Source organism: Psittacula echo, assembly GCF_963264785.1.
Source record: "Psittacula echo genome assembly, chromosome: 2".
NCBI classification, from domain to species: Eukaryota; Metazoa; Chordata; class Aves; order Psittaciformes; family Psittacidae; genus Psittacula; species Psittacula echo.
In genome coordinates this window covers 126,664,062-126,683,561 of record NC_137737.1, presented here as the reverse complement: position 1 = coordinate 126,683,561, position 19,500 = coordinate 126,664,062, and the positions used below count along the sequence as shown (strand labels likewise).

Here is a 19,500-nt window from a genome sequence, read left to right as displayed (position 1 = left end):
CCATTTAAACTACAAATATTTTAACAAAAGGTTGTATTTGATTGTAAAATACCGTGTATTGTATTAAAATACAATGAAGATTAATTTAAACTGCATATTCAGTTCTCTGTGTAGCTTAAACTTTCAGAGGTATATATATATATTTGCATTACTTTGTATTCAAAAGTGTGTGAAGTTTTTATGAGATAGATATATATATATATATATGTCTTCCAATGCTGGCTCAACCGTAGGAGAAACAAAACCAAAAAATACTCAAACAAGAAAAAAACCACCCACAAAAAGTACAGATATGATGTGTTTGAAAGCACCAGTGACAATTTGTATGTCCTTGAAAATCCTTGAAAACCTTTCACTGTTCAATCCTGTACCCTCATCTGTCAAACATGCATATATTTAAGGCATGTCTTAATAACTATCATTATTTTTTTAAGTCGATGGCATTTGTTTTGATCAGCTGAGCCAAATCCAAAATACAAATATTACCAGGAATAGCAATCCACAACTGAAATCATAATCTGAAGTAGTAACCAGACTGAAGTTACTAGTCCTCCCCCGAGAAAGGGAAGTAACTTTCTGCTCTTAAAATGATCTTTCTGCAAACTTTATTGATCTGTTTTTTGACCAGATCAATGACTCTTGCTCCCTTTTAACTTCCTGTGCAATGCCATTTTGGGGCCTTTTTCAGGTCTCCTGGTTTTGCCTCCTTTGTGTTTTCTGTTTACCTGCATTTCCCACCTTGGCCACTTTTTTGCCCCTCCTCCCACAAACCTTATATTTTTTCAGTTCTTTTTGGATTCTTTCTCTCTTCATAATTACTCAGAAACTTTCACATGGACTTCCTGCCATTACTAATTGCTGGTTTCCTGTAGCTGTTTCATGAATTTATAGTTACCTCTCTGATCATGAGGAATACACATGGAATTATCACTGGTTTCTCATTGAAAAACTGAAGTCATGTGCTCTGAATGATGTCATTTTGCTTCAGGAAAACAGAAAGATCAATGAAACGGCAGTTTTCTGTCATGAGGTCTAAAAACCTAAGCCAGCAGGAAACTGGTGTGAAGTGGTGATGTCTCATGAACTTTCTGAGCTAATAAAGAAATCTGCTGGTAGGCACAGTATCTTCTGTTTTACTGTGCTTCATCTTTAAATACATAGAAATGGCTTTAGACTTCAGTTAAAGTACTGTTAGAACTTGCAGGCAGCAAAGAAAGCAAGAGGATACAGATCAGAGAATTCCATGTTCCGCTCTGTGCTGTAGCAAACCCATGACACTCAAAAAATAGTGAAATTGCAGTTTAACCAGTCTTGTCATTGATGATCATGTATGGTGTCTCTGGAATGTTAAAAGCAGAAATTGCACTAAGATGCATATACAGTAAAAGACATTTACATTAGCTATGACATGTTGTGAAAGTCTTGGGACTCCTTGTTGATTATGAGATTATGAATCAGAGGGAGTGTTTGCTTATTTAAAAATAAAGTGATAATGTAAGCTAAATGTCATGTATGTGTAAAAATGGGGGTTAGCCTTTTTACATCCCTAACATGAATTCATTCATCTGTGCAGTATGCATTAAAAGTTAAGAATGAAAACTGGAGAAGGCGCAATTTCTGTCTCATCAAGCTGGAAGTTTGAATAAGTTGAGTAAGTTTCTAAACTGCCAGGAACAGAAGCTGTTCCATACAGCTTCGCAGTCCTCTGATCATCCTTGTGGCCCTTCTGTGGACGCTCTCCAGCCTGTCCATATCTTTTTTGTAGAGTGGGGACCAAAAAAAAACAGTATTCCAGGTGTAGCCTGACAAGTGCTGAGTAGAGTGCAATAATGACATCTTTATCTCTGCTGGGGATGCCCTTGTTGATGTAACCCAGCACCCTGTTGGCTTTCTTTGCCACAGCTGCACACTGTTCACTTCTAATGAGCTTGTGTCCACCAGGACTCTCAGGTTTAAGAGCTAAGAAAAAGGTTTGATGGTAGTTACAACCTTTTCAGATTTTCTGTTGTTTCTTGCTAACTTGCTTATTTACACTTCGTTTAAAATGTCATTCGTGATTACGTCTCTTAAGCATGTTTGATGACTACTGGATTCAGGAAAGGTTCCCATATAGGAAGAGAACTCTCTGTCTGTTACTGTGGGGCAGTAATATGCCTCCTACCAAATCCTGCACACTCTTGTCCCCTGAAATGGTGTATTGGGGTTCCATAGCAAGGTTTTGGTAGTAGCGAGGCCTAAGTGGCTTCTGTGAGAAGATGTCAAAAGCTTTCCCCATTCAAACAATCATTTGGAGGCCTACTGTTTCAAAATACAGGTATCTGGAAAGAAACCTAGTAAACGCAGACCAGCAACCCACTGGCAACCACTGATGGCTGATGGTCTCTTGCTTTGCCTGAGGAGCCAGAAGAACCATCGTGTGGCTGAAGAGGAAACTCCAATAAACAGGTTTGGAAACTGTTCAGATGGGGCAACAGGTTGCCTTGTTTTCCATTTCAGTATAGCAGCTTATAGTGTACCATCAGGACAAACACAAAACCAGGCTGAAAACAAGACTCTGTGCTTGTATGAGAGGAGTCCTAGCCAGGCACTTAAGTACTTGCTGATTATAGCTTGGGGGAAGGATGTCTTGTCCCATTTCAGTCCTATTTGGTGTATTCTGTGGAGATGAGGTGACCTGATTTCTTTTAAGGCTGAGGTGGGACATGGATGCAAGACTACACTACAAAAGGGATTCTGATTTTTATCTCATCCCAATATACTTCACAGGTGAGATATGTTACATCCATGACTATATGGAATGCAGTCGGGATGTACTTTTACAGTGTTATTGCTGAAATGTTTATTTTAGGGTTACAAAATAACTGCTGTGGCCAGGTGTCATAGTTTAACCCCAGGCAGCCACTAAGCCACACACAGCCACTCACTCACTCCCCCTGTATTGGAATGAGGGAGAGAACTGAAGAGTAAAAGTGAGAAAACTTGTGGGTTGAGATAAAGACAGTTCAATAGGTAAAGCAAAAGCTGTGAACACAAGCAAAGAAAACAAGGAATTCATTCACTACTTCCCATCAGAGGCAGGCATTCAGCATCTCCAGGAAATCAAGGCTCCATCACACATAATGGTTACTTGGGAATACAAACACCATACCTCCAAACATTCCCCTTTCCTCCGTCTTCCCCCAGCTTTATGTGCTGAGCATGACACCATATGGTGTCATATGGTATGGGACATCCTTTGGGTCAGTCAGCTGTCCCAGCTGTGTCCCCTCACAACTCCTTGCGCATCCCCAGCCTACTCACTGGTGGGGTGGTGTGAGGCACAGGAAAAGCCTTGGCTCTGTGTAAGCACTGCTCAGCAGTAACTGTGCTATCAACAGTTTTCAGCACAAATCCAAAACCTAGCCCCACACCAGCTACTATTAAGAAAATTAACTCTACCCCAGCCAAAACCAGCACACCAGGGGATGATCTAGGACACAAAGCATCTTTGGACTTGGATATGAATGCTAGTCCTACTTAAACCTTTATTTTATATTGAAAAAAAATCTCCAGCTGTGATGGGGAAAATTTCTGTGGCCTTCTCTGTATTTTTAAATACCTCAGAACATCTCTAGATACCAAGTTTCCCTGTCTCCTGATTTAAATTCATACAAAACCTCTCTGTACCTTCACTGCTGATAAAGGTGTCTCGCAGTTGGAAAAACCCAGTCATACACCAGCCAGTCTGCTCCACGAGTCCTCACTGCTCCATACAGTGTGAAGAAACCAACCTATTAAGAACAGTTCATATGATATGTTTGGTGCACACTCTCAGTTCTGGCCAGGGAATGCCAATAGCTGCATCTTAATCTCTTGCCCTGTATTCATTAGTTACTGGCAGCAAAAGCTGTTCTGACATAGTAAACTTCAGCCAGAAATTACTCCTGTTCTTGATCTTTCTTCTATATATATGCACTGTATCTGCCAGCCAGAACATTGAATAAATAAAAGTGGCATTTATTTTGGGGAACTTAGTTCAGTTCAGCACACCAGTGTCGATTTCTCAAACCTCTTCATTCATGTTTTAACCTGGCAACAGCCTTCTCTGCCACTGGGTTGGTTTTTTAACCCGCATCTAACCTCCCTTTGGATCTCTCTTCCTGCTCTACCTCCCGGCTAGCTTTTCTTCCCTTCTGGCTTTCCTGTCATTGCAGTCTTCGTTTCTGTTACTTAGATAACGCAGGTTATTCCTGGCTGTACATCTAACGGGAGCAGGCGCCAGCGCAGTGAAGCTGTGGGTGTCTTGCGGCTGCGCTTCAGCCCACACCACAGCGAGCGTGGCCTCCCCATGCCGGCCTCCGGGGGCCCGGCCCCAGCTGCAGCCGCTCGGGCGGCAGCAAAGCCTAGCCAGTGCCTGGGGGGCAGCAGTCGATCCAAGGCGAACCCACCCGGCGCGGGGTGCCCAGGGAGGAGCGGAGCCCAGCCCTGCTCTGACCTGCCTCTGAGTGGGAGGGTGAAGACCCCGCTTGCTCCGCAACGCGGCTACCTCCTCCGCCACCGTGGCGGGACTCACGGCCATTTTCTGTCGCCGCTGCCTCGATGGGAGAAGGAAGCCGCAACAGTGCCCTACGCAGGCTCTAGGCTAGCAAGCAGCTAGTTACAGCAGCACCCTCAGCACCACTGCCCGAGCCTCCTGGGCGGCCTCCCGGGGGCGGAGAGGCGCCAAGCGCCCGCCGTTGGTGGGTTTGAACTGCCGGGCGCTGCCCCTCACCGCCCCGGGGTCGGGTCGGCGGGAGGGAGAAAGGCCCGCCGCCAACCGGCAGGGGCGCTGCTGGCGGAGGGGCGGGGTGGAGCGAGGCGAAACGGCGCGGCGCCGGCTGCCATTCCCAGCTGCCATTCCTCGGCTGCGCGGCCCTCCCCCGCCTCTTCCTGGCCGCGGCGAGAGGAGCTGTGCTGGCAGCGGGGAGGCGGCGGCGGCGCCCAGCTCCCTGCCCGCCATGGCGATCCGCAAAAAGAGCAACAAGAACCCGCCGGTGCTGAGCCACGAGTTCATCGTGCAGAACCATGCGGACATCGTGTCCTTCGTGGCCGTGATCTTCCTGCTGGGGCTCATGTTCGAGGTGAGGTGGCACCAGCGACCTCGCCCCGGGCGCTTCGTCCCGCTTCTCCTCCTCCGCCGGAGGCTCTCGGTGCTGGGTGGGGAGGGCGCGGGGATCCCGGCGCAGCGGGGCGGGCGGGTAGCAGGGCTCTGCGGCTGTCCTCCATCAGCGCGGGTGCCTCCCGTTGTACCTGCCCGCCATTCCGTCCCGGCCCCTGCTGTGCACGGGGAGAGCAGCCGACCTCAGCTCCGCCGCACTGCCAGAGGAGCCAGCACGGGCGCCGTCTCCGCCGCTTACCCTCGCTTCGCCGGGCCCGGCCCGGCCCCCCAGGGAACGCCCCTCTTCCCTGGAGAGGCGCAGCCCATGGCTGCCGCCAGGACCTGGCTCTCGGGTCCACTCTCCGCCGGTGGGAGGAGGCCATGCCTCTCAATCCCCCACCCCGCAGCGCGGCACCGTCGTGAGGGACGGGGAGCGGGTCGGTGTGCTTCCTCCCGCGGCGGCGGCGGGGGGAGTTCCTGCTGGCGGCGGGGTTACGTGGCAGTCGGAGCGCGGCGGTCGAGGGAGGAGTGTACGGGGGGAGGGGGGCCGCGGCCCAGTGCGACAGGCGATCCCCGCGCTTTGTGTGCGCGGCGCTGCCGGCACTACGGCTCCCGTCAGGCCGCACGGCGGGAACGGGCGGTGACGTCTGCGTGCAGCCGCCTCGCAGGGGGGATGGCGGGTCCTACACCACACTCGTACACCCCCTGTCCGCATCCACGCCCGGGACTAAGCGCGGTATGAGGAGCCGTTAGCTCACAGGCGGTCGTTCCGAGTGTCTCGGATGGCACGGAACTGAGCCTCTCTTGCCTCCCCGCGTCGGAGAGGTCCGCCTGAGGCCGGGTGAGGCAGCGGTGGAAGGGAGCTCTCTTTTCGGCCCCTCTGGCCTGGCCGCCCCGGTGCTGGGCGCGCTTGCAGGCCAGGCGCTATCCTTGTGCCCCCAGGCAATGACCTAAAACATGTATTTTGGCTCTTCTCCCTTCCGAGAGAACTGAAAAGCCAGTTTATCTGTGTGACTTCCAAAATGTTCTCAGTGATGTCCCATTAGACACTCCCATTTTTGTTGGCTGAATGTTTCTGGCTTTTGGGTATTTTAGCTGTTTGTTTAGAGTTGTGGGCCTTTTTATTATATGGTTGATTCTCAGAATAATTTTATCCAGCTGCTCAGCACTAGAAGCCAGTGGAGTTAAGCAAAGAAATATATACATGGAAAGGAAGAACAGAGTGGACCAAGAAAGCTCTTATGTTTGGGTTTACTGTTAAAAACCACCAAGGTGGTATTCTGGGGATTGAGGTGAAAGAGATGGGCCTAAACTGTTACCTTTTATGTTTGCGTCTAATTTGCTGTAGTACAGTATTACTGGTGAGGTTGGAAGGTTTTGGGATGAATGACTGTGCTCAATGAAGTCTTTTGTTTCCAGAGTTTTTTAATCCCAGCACTGAATGGCCATGTGCATTTGTTGGTACAGATATGGTATGGCTAAGAAGATTGTTACTATTTTTTAAATGTATTGACATAAGTCTTGGAAATCACCTGCTGTGGTTCATGTTGGTGTGGTAAGGTGTTCATACTCCCCGACTCTGAATTGGGACTGTGAGTAGCTGGCAGAGCCTTCAAAGGCCAGTTCTGAGTTGACTATGGTTTTGAATTGTCCTCTGAAAGCTGTCTTGATGAATAGGAAGCCCTAGGCAACTTCACTAAATCAGGCAAACTATTTGGATTCCCTGAAGTTACATGGAGTGAGCAGTCCACTGTGTATTCAGAGATTACTAAAAAATCTAGGGTTTTTTTACAAAGCACTATTTTTAAGAACAAATCTTATTTCTTGTGAATGTAGTGGTAGTAACCTAATACTATTAGGTATACCTGCTCTTAAGTATCCTTCTAAGGTTCATAAAGAAGTTTTTGTTAGTCCTGTAAATGCAACAAGGAGGCTAGGTTTTTACAGAAATGAGAAACAATCATCATGAATATTGCAAAGCCTGGCTATTTTTCCCTCTCTGTTAAGACATGTAGATTCACGTTGGGATTCAACAAAGATGTGTTGAAGTTGAAAATCAATTCATATCAAGAACTTCTGCTCCTGGCTATTTATTGGTGTTTTTATAGTATCACCACCCCAACTCTTCCACCCACCCCCCCAAAAAAAAGGCCTGTAGAACAAACTCACCTCCCCCCACTTTTATCCATTCTGCTTTTTCTTACTGTTCATCATAAAGGGATAATACCACTGCTAAATCTCATTTATTCTGTTTTACACTTCTTGCCAAAGGGTCCCCATGGTCAAAAGAATACTAGTTGTATTGAGCCAGTATGCTGCTGGCCTGAAATGGTTCTCTGTTCTGTATGCCTTTTCTCCTTTCCTGCCCACATTTTCCAAATCACCCACAGATTTATGAATATGATATTGACCTTAAATTTTGTCAGGTTAGAAAGTAGTTTTAAATGAGGTTTATTCTCAGCTGTTGCTGCGTGCATCATGGTCTAGGAATTACATGGTATTGTACATTCTGTTAATGTAACGATATGGGCAGGGACACCCCACACTAAACCATGTCACCCAAGGCCTCATCCAACCTGGCCTTGAACACCGCCAAGGATGGAGCATTCACAACCTCCCTGGGCAACCCATTCCAGTGCCTCACCACCCTCTCAGTAAAGAATTTCTTCCTTATATCCAATCTAAACTTCCCCTGTTTAAGTTTGAACCCATTACCCCTTGTCCTGTCACTACAGTCCCTGATGAATAGCCCCTCCCCAACATCCTTGTAGGCCCCCTTCAGATACTGGAAGGCTGCTATGAACTAGATGATCTCAAGGTCCTTTCCAACCCTAACTATTCTATGATTCTATGGACTGGCGAAAAAATTGCATCATGTGGTTTTGTTTTAACATTGTAGAAAAGACTTGCTTGTAAGTAACGTTTTTGAGGGTATTTCATTCAAAAGATTATAGGTTTGCTTACAGAATACCCAGAGATCATGCAATGTGTTCTGCCTTTGGAAAGCAGGATGAAGTGGTATAATAATGTGAGTTGATTAGTTTAGTGGGAGGGGGCAAACATGCTGGGGAAGGGTGCTGAAACTATGAGGAAGTGTTTTCACTGAAGTAAGCTACATGAAACTGAAACTTTATAGCACTTCTGTTTGTTCTTGTTTGTTTTTTTGTTTTTTTTTTTTCTCTTTCAGTTTACAGCAAAAGCAGCTGTCATTTTTGTTACACTTCAGTATAATGTTACCATTCCTGCCACAGGTATGTATCTTGCAGGAGGTTAGTATGCAGTACTTTCTACTGAGGGTAAGTGAATTTGTCAATTTGAATAGATAATAAGGAATTTTCAAGGACTTTATTTTTAGTAAAACTTCATTTTAATTAGTCTGGTTAGGGACGATGTTTCTGTTCTGCTGGATCCATCATTAGTGCTAAAACACCATCTGACTCTTACTCTGATTTTGTAAGTGACGATCTTTCCTAGTCAAAGCAGCATGATAGTTCAGCATAATTTTATTGTCCCACTCCAGTGTATTTGGGTAAGCTTCCTAAGTGCACTTAAGTTTTAATTTTTATATCTTTCCAGAATCAAATTTAGTTTGTGATGTGATAGAGAAGATTACTGTAAACAATCTACTGACCTAGCTCATGATGGCAGATTGACTTGTAGTTTGCAATCAGCTGAACAAATATGTCTGAAAGGCTTCACTTTGAGAAACAATCTTATTAGCTATTAAACTGTATTGGTGTCTAACAGTTAATTCTGTTTGTCTTTTAGAAGAACAATCTGCAGAAACAATCTCTCTCTATCACTATGGCATCAAAGACTTGGCTACAATTTTCTTTTACATGCTTGTAGCAATAATCATACATGCTATAATTCAGGAGTACGTTCTGGATGTAAGTACAAAATATTAATTCATTTCATGAAGATAATTGTCAGGTTTTAATTAGACTTTAATAAAGACTATTAACTTTAAAGTAAACTTTTATATTAAAGCTTTTTAACTGTTATGCATTGGAACTTTTAGATATTCTAGTGCGGTTGACAGGTAGATGTTTAGTGCTACAGCACATAAATAACAATGGGCTTTCATTTCAGAAAATTAACAGGAAAATGCACTTTTCAAAAACGAAGCATAGCAAGTTCAATGAGTCTGGGCAACTTAGTGCATTCTACCTATTCTCCTGTGTTTGGGGAACAAGTATTCTTGTGTCTGTAAGTATGCTTTCTCTTCTGCTGTATTACAAGATTTGAGAAACTGCACTTAATGGCGATAAATAACCTTTTGGCTTATTTTGCTGGTTTAGCTGGATTTTAGGGATCTGTAAGTTGTAGTCATAACTGAGTATGAAGTCCAGCGGTGTTACTGTTGCTCTGTCTGAATTGATTTACTGTTGACTGAATAAGCTAAAGCTTTTTAAACTTCATTATGATACCTCATACTGTGTATTTTTTTCTGTGTTGGCTTATTAGTGAAAAATAAATGTAAGAAAAGCATCATGCATAGCGTTTTGGCAGCTTAGGGAATGGGTTTGTGAACAGACTGCTATAGGCTCCGGTGATTGTGCTTTCAGATGATGGGCTCATGTGTATGAGCTTAGTTTCAAAAAAGCGTTTATTTTTTTCCTTAACATGATGACTCCCTCAAAACTTTCCTTCTCTTAGTTAAGCTCCAAGCTGGTCAGCAGTTTACAAGGGAAGAATTACGGCTATAGTGATGCTGAAATAACCACCTGATTCATTATTCCTGACTAGAAAGTAGCATCTTTGAGGGTTTATTGGTTTTATTGTTTGTTTTCTTTTAGGAGAATTATATATCAGATCCAACCTCTCTGTGGAGGGACTATCCACACACTCTGATTCCGTAAGGCATCTTCCTTAGAGGATTGTTGAGGAGAGGAGGGAGTGTTTTAAACTTCGGGTGTATCATGTACAATTCATGTGCAATAAGTAGTCTATAAAACTGTATTAGTCGTTAATGTATTTTTGCTCATATTTATGGAGGAAATTGATTCTCTGTCAATTTGTAGCTGCAGAGTTCTCTTTTTGCTAGCTGTTATTTAAAGAATTAAGTTTTTGCAAGCTTTATTTGTCGTAATAAGTTTTTTAAAAAAACCCAAAATCTTACTTTTTAGTTGGCTGGCATTTTTCTTTCTTTAGAGACAGTGATTAAATGTATTCACTAGCAAGTTTCTGAAATGTTTTAAGTTCATTTATAAAAAGTAATACTCTTTAATTCTTCCTGTATTGTACAGGTTTCAAATGAAGTTTTTCTACATCTTACAGTTGGCATACTGGTTTCATGCTTTTCCAGAACTGTATTTCCAGAAAACTAAAAAAGTAAGTTTAAAATGGGAATGGAAAGAACTCCAAAGCAAGCAACTTAAAATAGTAGAAGAGTGAATTTCTTTTGTATTTCTAGAGTAATGTGTTACCCTAGATTTCTTACCTTGTTCTTGCTTGTGTTGCCTAGTTTTCCTGATGGAATTCTGGGTGCTGAAATGTCTCTGTGAGAAAGTAGTTACTTTTTTTTTTTTTTTTTTTTTTTTTTTTAGTTAAATCCTGTATTTACAATAGCAGTAAAATTGCTATGTACCTGTTGTGCAAATATTTCTTATCTACTAAAAGAATTTTCCCTTGAAAAATCAATGTGAGATTTTCTTTCCAAACTCTTTGTTTCTTGTAATCAGTAGCCTGAATAGTCTCATTGAAATCACAGTTGCTTAATGAATCATAATACAGGTGTAGAATATAAGCAGTGAATAATTTCTTAAGTACAAGGAATGTTAAACTCTGGGATTTGATTTATATACCACTGTCTGCAGCAGAAGTTCTGGTTAGTTATGTGTAGAAACTTTTTTTCAGAGCTCAATTTTTAAAAGCATCCTTTTCCCCCTCAGGGTTTTCTCTGTTAGGGTTTTCAGAACACTGAGTTTACTGGAGGTTTTGTTGTAGCACACTTTTTGCTTTCCTGGATCAATTTAAGTAGTTTCTTTGCATGTTTTTGTTCAGGCTCATTTTGCATATGCAGTTTCCTTTTTAAACTTGTTACGTTAAAACTTTTAACATGGCTTCACCAAAAGTAAATCTAGGCTAATTTAGTGGCCTTCCATGGTAGAGTGACTGCATTAGTGGATGAGGGAGCAGCTACTAATGTCATATACCTGAACTTCTGTTAAGGCTTTTGATACAGTTTCCCACAGCATTCGTACCTTTAACTTTAAATTGGAGAGATGAATTTTGTGGGTGGACTATTAGATGGGTAAGGAATTGGCTGGATGGCTGCTTTCAAAGAATTACAGTCAGTGGCTCAATGTCCAAGTGGAAACCAGTACTGAGTGATGTTCTTCAAGGAGTCTGTATTGGGACCAGTACTGGTTTTGTTTATCTGTATCAGTGAAGTAGACAGTGGGATTTGGGTACACTCTCAGCAAGTTTGCAGATGGACACCAAGCTGAATGGTGCAGTTGATTTGCTTGAGGAAAGGGATGTGATCCCACAGGATCTTGACAGGCGTGAGGATTGGGTCCATGTGAACCTCGTGAAGTTCCGTGAGGCCACGTGCATGGTCCTGCACGCGGGTCATGGGAATCCCCAGCATCAAGACAGGTTGGGGATGAATGGAAAGCATGGCCAGCAGGTTGAAAGAGTTGATTCTCCCCCTGTACTCCACCCTGGTGGGAACTCACTTGGAGTACTGTGTCCAGCTCTGGAGTCCCCACCACAAGAAACAATCTGTTTGAGCGGGTCCAGAGGAGGGCCACAAAGATGATCAGAGGGCTGGAGCACCTTTCCTCTGAAGAAAGGCTGAGAGAGTTGGAGTTGTTCAGCCTGGAGGAGAGTTGACTCCAGGGAGACCTTTTTGTGGCCTTTCAGTACTTGAAATGGGCTTATAAGAAAGATGAAGAAAGGCTGTTTATCCGGGCATGTAGTGACAGGACAAGGGACAATGATTTTAATCTGAAAGAGGATAGATTTAGATTAGATACTGGGAAGAAATTCTTTATGAAGGTGGTGAGGTGCTGACACAGGTTGCCCTGACAAGCTGAGATGCCACATTCCGGAAGTGTTCAAGGCCAGGTTGGGGCTTTCAGCAACTGCATGGCAGGAGGGGTTGGAAACTAGATGATCTTTAAAGGTCCCTTCCAACCAAAACCATTCTGTGACTGTTGTTGCTGTGAGTAGACTGTGTGTCTGTTGCCAGAGTTCTGCTTTATTGAAGAAAATGAAATAGACATGTTATGTAGCCATAGGTCTTTGTTCAAGAGCATAGAAGAGGCTTGGGAACATAGCAATGAGGTGTTTTGTTTTCATGCTGATCAGACACACTAGAAACACTGATGTTTTGCAGGTAACACTGCAGATGAGGTTCCATATTGTGCCAGTTATATCCTTGAAATTTAAATTAATATCCAAGTGTGGAGGGTTTTTTTAACATAAATTCAAGACAGCTGTCGCAAGTGGCAGAGTGCTCTATTGAATAGTAGTGTTTTGCTGGGTCACTGCTTGGAATTTTGGCCTCTTGACTTCTGCATTATTTATTTTAGCAAGTTCATAGTTGATATTTCTTTCACCACAATTTAACCTCTGCCATCTTGGCTTCTATGACTTATTCCTTCTCTTGAAGGAACTCTCTTCTTTTACTTGGGTCCAGTTTTCTGTACTGCTGATGTAGACAAGAAAAATAGTTCTTAATTTGGCTTTCTGTATAGCAGTGTATACTTCCACCTTCATTGTTCCAGGAGGCCTTCAGTCTGACAGCTTGTCTTAAGTGTGCAGTATGCACTGTTTAAATGTTACCTCAGTTCTGAAAATAAATTGCAAAAAGCTCATCCTGCTGGTACTTTGAGAAGCTGAGCATTTGTACTGGCTATTCTCTGGTTTGTCTGAAAGAACTCTCTTTTTGTTTTTTTTCAGATAATTTAGAGTTAGGTCTTTCTGTTTTCTTGCTCTTTGTGTGTGTTGTATGCTGCTGTGATGAGTGTTTAATTCTGTGCTTTTGTTGGCTTTGAGATGGAATGTTGCATAACATAGCATAGATCTTAAAAGAGTAAATTTTCAGGCATTTTTAAAAAAGGAAAATAATTGCATGCATACGAGATAAAGCTGAAGCCCCTCGCTTGAAGTTTAGGGAATCTTTCTAAAAAGCAGGAGTTTCTTAAGCACAACTGAATGTACTCTGCATACCATTTCAAGACAGATTTGTACCGTGATCTAGCTTATTTTTGTGATTCTTCTGTTCATGGATGGCACCTTCTGCTTTCAGTGTGCTGTGTGTCTACAAGTCTATGCTTGAATTCATGTCTCTTTCTTATTTCATCTCTCTGAGTTGTTCAGTATAACGAGGCTAGATAAAACCTAGCTTGAAGTGTGACCATGTGGCTTATCATAACTGATTAATAACGTTATTCTCTGTATTTGCCAGCAGCAGTCTGTCAGAATCTTGAAAGATCTTGGGTTTTTAAAATGGATGTCAGCACTTGGAAACCTGATCATTTTGGGTTCATAGACTGTTACTTTTTTTCTGTAGCAGCTTGACAAATCCAATGGGCCACAAACATGCAGAACTGTAGGAAGTTGTCTGATGATGCTATAATACATACCAAATAAGTACTGCAGTAGCCAGTACAAATTCACAGTAGTCATATCAAATAAAACCAGGCCCTTTTAAAAAGCATCTTTTTCATGTTTGTTGTGTTTGCTCACAATAGCACAAGTGTAAGATACCAAATATTACTGGTAAATAAGTAGTAAGTTATATGTGGAATTAGATTATTTAGGCTGAGTAATTCAGTGCCAAACAAGCAATGTTAAGGTAGCTGATAAACCAGGAAGAATTTCCAAGTTTGTGGCGTTGTACAATAGTGTGTAACATTGTATGTAGTGCATAATTCCTTTTTTTTTTCCTAATAGGAAGATATCTTTCGTCAGATTGTCTACATTGGACTTTATCTCTTTCATATTGCTGGAGCCTATCTTCTGAAGTACGTAAATTGTAAATTATGTTGGCTTCATTTTCTGTCTTAAACATCTAACAAAGCGTCTGAATGCTTGTTTTATTTGTTTTGATAGTCTGACCCATCTTGGACTTGTTCTTCTGGTATTGCATTACTTCGTTGAATTTCTTTTCCACATATCCCGTCTTTTTTACTTCAGTGATGAAAAATACCAGAAAGGGTAAGTAGACTTTATCTTCTAAATTAGTTTAATTTCTGTCTCAAAGCCCTGTGCATTTAACTAACTGAAACCCAAAATTACAATGAAGTTCAAACAACATTTGCTTAGAGGCGACAGTTCTATGTACTATTTAAGTAAATGTTAGTAGTGGTATGAAATGAAATCTTACGTGATGTACTAATACTTAAAAAAAAAAAAAAAAAAAGAAGATTGATAGAGAAAGGAACAGCATAAGTTGCTAATATAGCCATGCTAATAACATGCTTATGTTCCAATAGTATTGGAAAGTATTTAGGTAAGTTCTTTAATCTCAAACAAATTCATGTGGTGAAGAGTAAATATTTGCATTGTCAGTACTTGTGAATGAAAAATTCATTTAGTGTTTGTGGTTTTTTTCTTTGTAGATTTTCACTGTGGGCAGTTCTTTTTGTTTTGGGAAGGCTTCTCACCTTGATTCTCTCGGTCCTCACTTTTGGCTTTGGACTGGCAAGAGCAGAAGATCAGCAGCTGAATTTCAGTACTGGAAACTTTAATATCCTGGCTGTTAGGTAAAGTAAACTTGGAATGGTTCTTAAGCATGAGCTGTAAACCTGTGTTAAATACACAGTGTAAGTGATACGGTATTAATGCTAGTAATTCTGAATTAGGTTAGGTGTTTTCATGCAACTGATGAGATTGATAGGAATAGCTTATAACTTGTAAAGCACAGTGAAATGATTGAAGAATTCACTATCTACAGCTGAGATATCTGTAACTGGTTGCTTGGGGTTTTTTTGTCAGAAAATCACCCAGAATTTAAAGGAATATCCAATGACAGAAATTACTGTCAAATGTATTAGAGAATTGCAGTGAGTTTATTTATAGAGGTCAAGGCATTATGCCCGGAGCATCTTTGGTCCTGCACGAAGGTTCCTACCTCTTTCTCTGCCTTTATTACAGCTCCTGTTCCTGCTATGTGCTGCAGAATGTTCAGCTGACCACCTGGCCTTTTTATAAATTATGTCCAGAAAAAGAAGTTATTAAAACATTGACAGTGTCAGCATTACCCTGCAGAATTGCTATGCAGAACTGCAAAACTCTCTTAAACCATTTTTAGCTGTTACTAGCTGGAACCTTGAGAGTAATACTGAGAAAGGAGAAAGCAGGAAAGAAATCTAGTACTTCCTGGTTATGATGGAGAGCAGAGACTTCGACCTGTTGTTCAGCTGTGCTAAGCCCAGTCACCCTGCTTGAGCTAACTCTTGCATGGCTTAAAAAATGGATGCTACTGGTGGGGAGACAGAAAGGCACAAAAGAAAATCCAAGCAAAACGAAACTTTTACAAATCCCCATTTGCTAGACAGAATCACTCTAATGTGTTTGAGGAGCCTGAGTAAAAAGGCAGTTTATGACATACAAGAAACTATCTGAGTTGGTTTTCTACTTTCTTGTTGTATTTGAATGAGAGAAAATTACTGATAAACCTTTACCTGTGTTTAATTTCTAGAATCAGTGTGCTCGCCTCCATCTGCATGACTCAAGCGTTTATGATGTGGAAGTTCATTAATTTCCAGCTTCGAAGGTGGAGAGAGCATTCTTCTTCTCAGCCTCAGTCCGTGAAAAAGAAGTTTGTAACAGCTAAAGGAAAGAACTCCAGAAAAGAAAGAGGTTTGTGTTTTCAGTTTTTCTGTTGCCATGACTTCTCGAAACTTAAGTAATGGAGAGCTTTCTTTAATGTAATTGCTAGAGAAACATTTTAAGTTTAACTTGCAATTGAGATGACTCAGTTACAGAGAGTGTTAGTAGATACTACTGGGAGGGGTTTAATCAAAAAATCCCTATATATTTCTCTTCTAATTGGCTGAATTAATGAATTAATATGTAGTTAATGCAACGAGATTATTGTTAGGTATAATTTTATCACTTGAGCAAAATGTGTCATGCTTATGGCCTTATAAAAGGGGAACAGGCACGGGTTTAGATCTATTCTCATAATCAATTATTACTGAATTTTTCTTGCAACGAATTCCAAGCTCGCTTCTCATTGCCACTAAATTCTGAGGTTTTAGGGCAAGGAGATGGTTTGATCCATTCAATAAATAAGCTTATACTGGACTGTTTTTACAAAAAATAAAATTTTGTCACTAACTTTAAGGGAAGGTAATACCTACTTACTACTCTAAATCTGTATAGAAGCCTTTGGAAATGAATTAATGACTCAAGGTTTGACTTGATTATGTCATGCTCTTTATGGAAAGGCCATGAAAGAGGAGCTGAATGCTTTTTCCTCCAAGGAAAATTACATGCTCTCTTAAAAAAAACAATCCCCGCACTTCAGTATTTCTGTTGTACCAACGGTTAAACTTCTGTGTATTTAATTGCTAGCTTGAATAACTTGTGCATTTTTCTGAAACTGCTTAAATCATCTCAAAGACTTATTTCAGCATAATCCTTTGGTACCAATCATGTATTGCCAACCTATCGCTTCTTGATACATTGAATGTAACATGTAAAGACCACTTGCACTGAGAATTGACATTTGTGGTCAAAGAGTAATTCAGTATTGTTTTGGGGGTTTTCCATGTTGGGGTTTTTTTATTCCAATAATGTTGTTTAGAGCATTTCTTTATTCCCTTTTAATGATTTGTAATTGCCACAACTTGGCTTTTGTGTGGTGCTGCAGTTTTCTGTTTTTGTCAGAAAATCCAGTTGGACTGGAGTGAAGGTAGTTTCCTATGTAGGCGTCCTATTTAATCAGAGCTTCATGTTCGTTGCATCTGTCTTTATATGGAATTAATTTAAGTCTTCTATGGCAAATATTTTTAAAGCATAAACTTAAATGGGATTTTAAACAGTGAGTCAAAAACGTAGCAGCCTTTTAAAATTTCTTAAACTGTTCATGCAATTTGGTGAAGTTGTTGGTTTTCGCCCAGCTTCAGTGGAGACTTGAAAGTGGTAAACAAATAGAGAAGTCATTTAATGGGCATTGTGGTTTGATTCACAAAATAATTGAGTTATGCCTGTCTTAAGGACTGGAGAATTTTGCAGCTTATTTTAAAAGGAAAGAAAAGAACTTTAAAATCCAAAAGGCTAGTGTTGTTTCAGATTCCTCTGTTTTGAAGATTCCTGTAATTTTTCAATTCAGAACGCTTGCACAAGATGCAGTGAGACAGTGTTTTTGAAAGAGGTAATATAGGCAATTAAACTGCTCAAAACAGTCTCTCTTTTTTTTTTGCCCTTTTTTTGTGGTTGGATGAATTTTGGAGCCAGGGCACAATGTATTACTTTTAGACTGTGCCAAAAGCAAGAAATGACAGTAGAAAAATCCTACTGATGATGTAGGTGGAGTACCCAGGCACATGCTGATTCTTGTTCTTTGTTTTACTTTCACTTGTTTCGACTTAACTGTTTAAGAAAATATGATTTCAGTTAGCTGACTTGGGTCCAGCTCATTGTTTGTAAGCTTGAATTATGAATAACATGAACTTTTTGAAAAGTATCCAAAGTCCACGTTATGTAGGCTTACAATGGTGGTGTCATTTACAACCAAATATCCAAATGTGTTGGATAGGCTTTGACTTTTCCTGTGTAATTAATTGGGCCCATATCTGGTCTCACTCTTATGTTTCTGATTTTGGGTTTGGGTTTGGAGTTGGTTTTTTTGGAGTTGCTTTTTTGCGAAAGTGGGAGCATTTGGCCAGAGTGGGAGAGAGAGGGAGATCAACAGTTGTTTTTTGTGGATTGGCCACATTCTGTGGTGATCTGCAACACATCTGCAGATGGAAAACATTAATTTAACTAGTTAAAAAAGCCCACAGCAGCTGCTTGAAGTCAGAATATTACTATAAATTGGAGCAGAGATGTTAAGCAGCAAGCATTATAGCTGGCTATGCACTCTGCTCTTCATATCTGTTTTTTGAATTTATTTACTGTCAGGCAACGTATCTCCTTCCTTGGGTTGTGATGACCCTGAATAAAAGGGATACTTTCAAGTCACAGTGGTATCATGTTGCTCCATTTTACTGCAAGTTGTGTGCATTGTAAATACACAGATTGTGGGTCATTGTTCTAGGACAAACATTTCCTATAAAATCCTCTGTGTCACTTGAACAGATTAAAACTCTTGCGATCTTTCAGTTGGCCCAGAAGTGGGATAGAAGTTGCAGCTCGTAACACATTTGCTTTGTATTCTTAGGTGCCTGGTCTTGTGCTTGAAGTCTTTAGATATACACATACTCATCTCAAATCTAACTAGTGTTTTACTTCTGTCCATCTTTTCTGTGTAAATATTTTCATCAGAATATAAATGAGTTCTGTATGTTACAGTATATACTTTTAAAAATGTGTGTGTATATCTATACATATATATAAAGGTTTCCTATATATGTGAAAAGCTTGTAAAGGTGAGTAAAAGGGTGCAATTTCAGCAAGAATTAAGATATTAAATGGGTGAGATAAACAATAAAGACCTATACCAGGGAATTGTATTACATACACTGTGTCTGCAGCATTTCAAAGGACAGTTTCATATGCAGATTGAGTGGTTTACATTTTAAGGTAGTATCTTCTAAAATATGATAGCTGGTCTTCATTTTCAGCCTAGGTATATATAATACACATACTTAAGTGTGTGGCCATGTCAGAAAACCAGACTTTATCATAGTAAACTTTAAATTTTGCATTTTGTAAAAGTTTCACTATAGTGTTGAATTATGAATTATAATAATGAGCTTTTTAACAATGATGAGGGTTTGGGGTTTTTTTAACAAAGAAGAAAAAATTAAAAGAAGTTAAAGTCCTATTTGTATAGGACCTAAAAAAAAAAAGTAATTAAATATGAAGTATCTCGTATTTAAAAAATGTTTCATTCTTTTTTTCTAGAAAATGGAATAAATGGAACAGTGACCTCAAATGGAGCAGACTCGCCTCGTAGCAGGAAGGATAAATCCTCGTAAAACTGGGTTTTATTAAGTTAATTGACTAATGTCCCCAAAGAATCTGCTTTTTACATGGATGGCCCTTCAGCACTAGACATGTTATGGATTAAAGAAAATACAATTCATGTTTTTTTGATTATTGATGTTGTTTTGAGAAACTTTTTTTAAAAGCCATTTTGACTAATGAAAAAGGTTTATCTTCAAATACTTGGGTGGGAGGGGAATACAACGCTTTTTAAATAACATCGATGCTTTTTTAAACATTTATTGTGATGAAATAATTTCACTTAGTGAGGA

At 40.8% G+C, this 19,500-nt stretch overlaps 1 protein-coding gene across 2 annotated transcripts; it reads left to right on the top strand.

Moving 5' to 3' along the window:
- The first annotated feature begins 4,898 nt into the window (after window positions 1-4,898).
- On the top strand, window positions 4,899-19,339 carry TRAM1 (translocation associated membrane protein 1). 2 transcript variants are annotated; one of them, XM_080639648.1, is made up of 11 exons: window positions 4,899-5,099; window positions 8,304-8,367; window positions 8,885-9,006; window positions 9,209-9,325; window positions 9,916-9,974; window positions 10,366-10,450; window positions 14,024-14,094; window positions 14,183-14,287; window positions 14,692-14,835; window positions 15,774-15,934; window positions 19,148-19,339. In XM_080639648.1, exons 1-11 carry the CDS (start codon window positions 4,977-4,979, stop codon window positions 19,219-19,221), a joined length of 1,125 nt encoding a protein of 374 aa, XP_080495774.1. In that variant the 5' UTR covers window positions 4,899-4,976; the 3' UTR covers window positions 19,222-19,339. The 2 variants fall into 2 exon arrangements, with proteins under 2 accessions (XP_080495774.1, XP_080495775.1); XM_080639649.1 differs by lacking the exon at window positions 4,899-5,099 and adding an exon at window positions 5,265-5,553.
- The last annotated feature ends 161 nt before the right edge of the window (window positions 19,340-19,500 follow it).

Excerpts from the sequence above, each read along its gene's own strand:
- TRAM1 (XM_080639648.1), top strand. The coding sequence starts at position 4,977 with ATGGCGATCCGCAAAAAGAGCAACAAGAACCCGCCGGTGCTGAGCCAC. Across the intron at positions 9,007-9,208 it reads TTCAGGAGTACGTTCTGGAT|AAAATTAACAGGAAAATGCA; the intron begins GTAAGTACAAAA and ends CTTTCATTTCAG. Across the intron at positions 15,935-19,147 it reads GAACTCCAGAAAAGAAAGAG|AAAATGGAATAAATGGAACA; the intron begins GTTTGTGTTTTC and ends CTTTTTTTCTAG.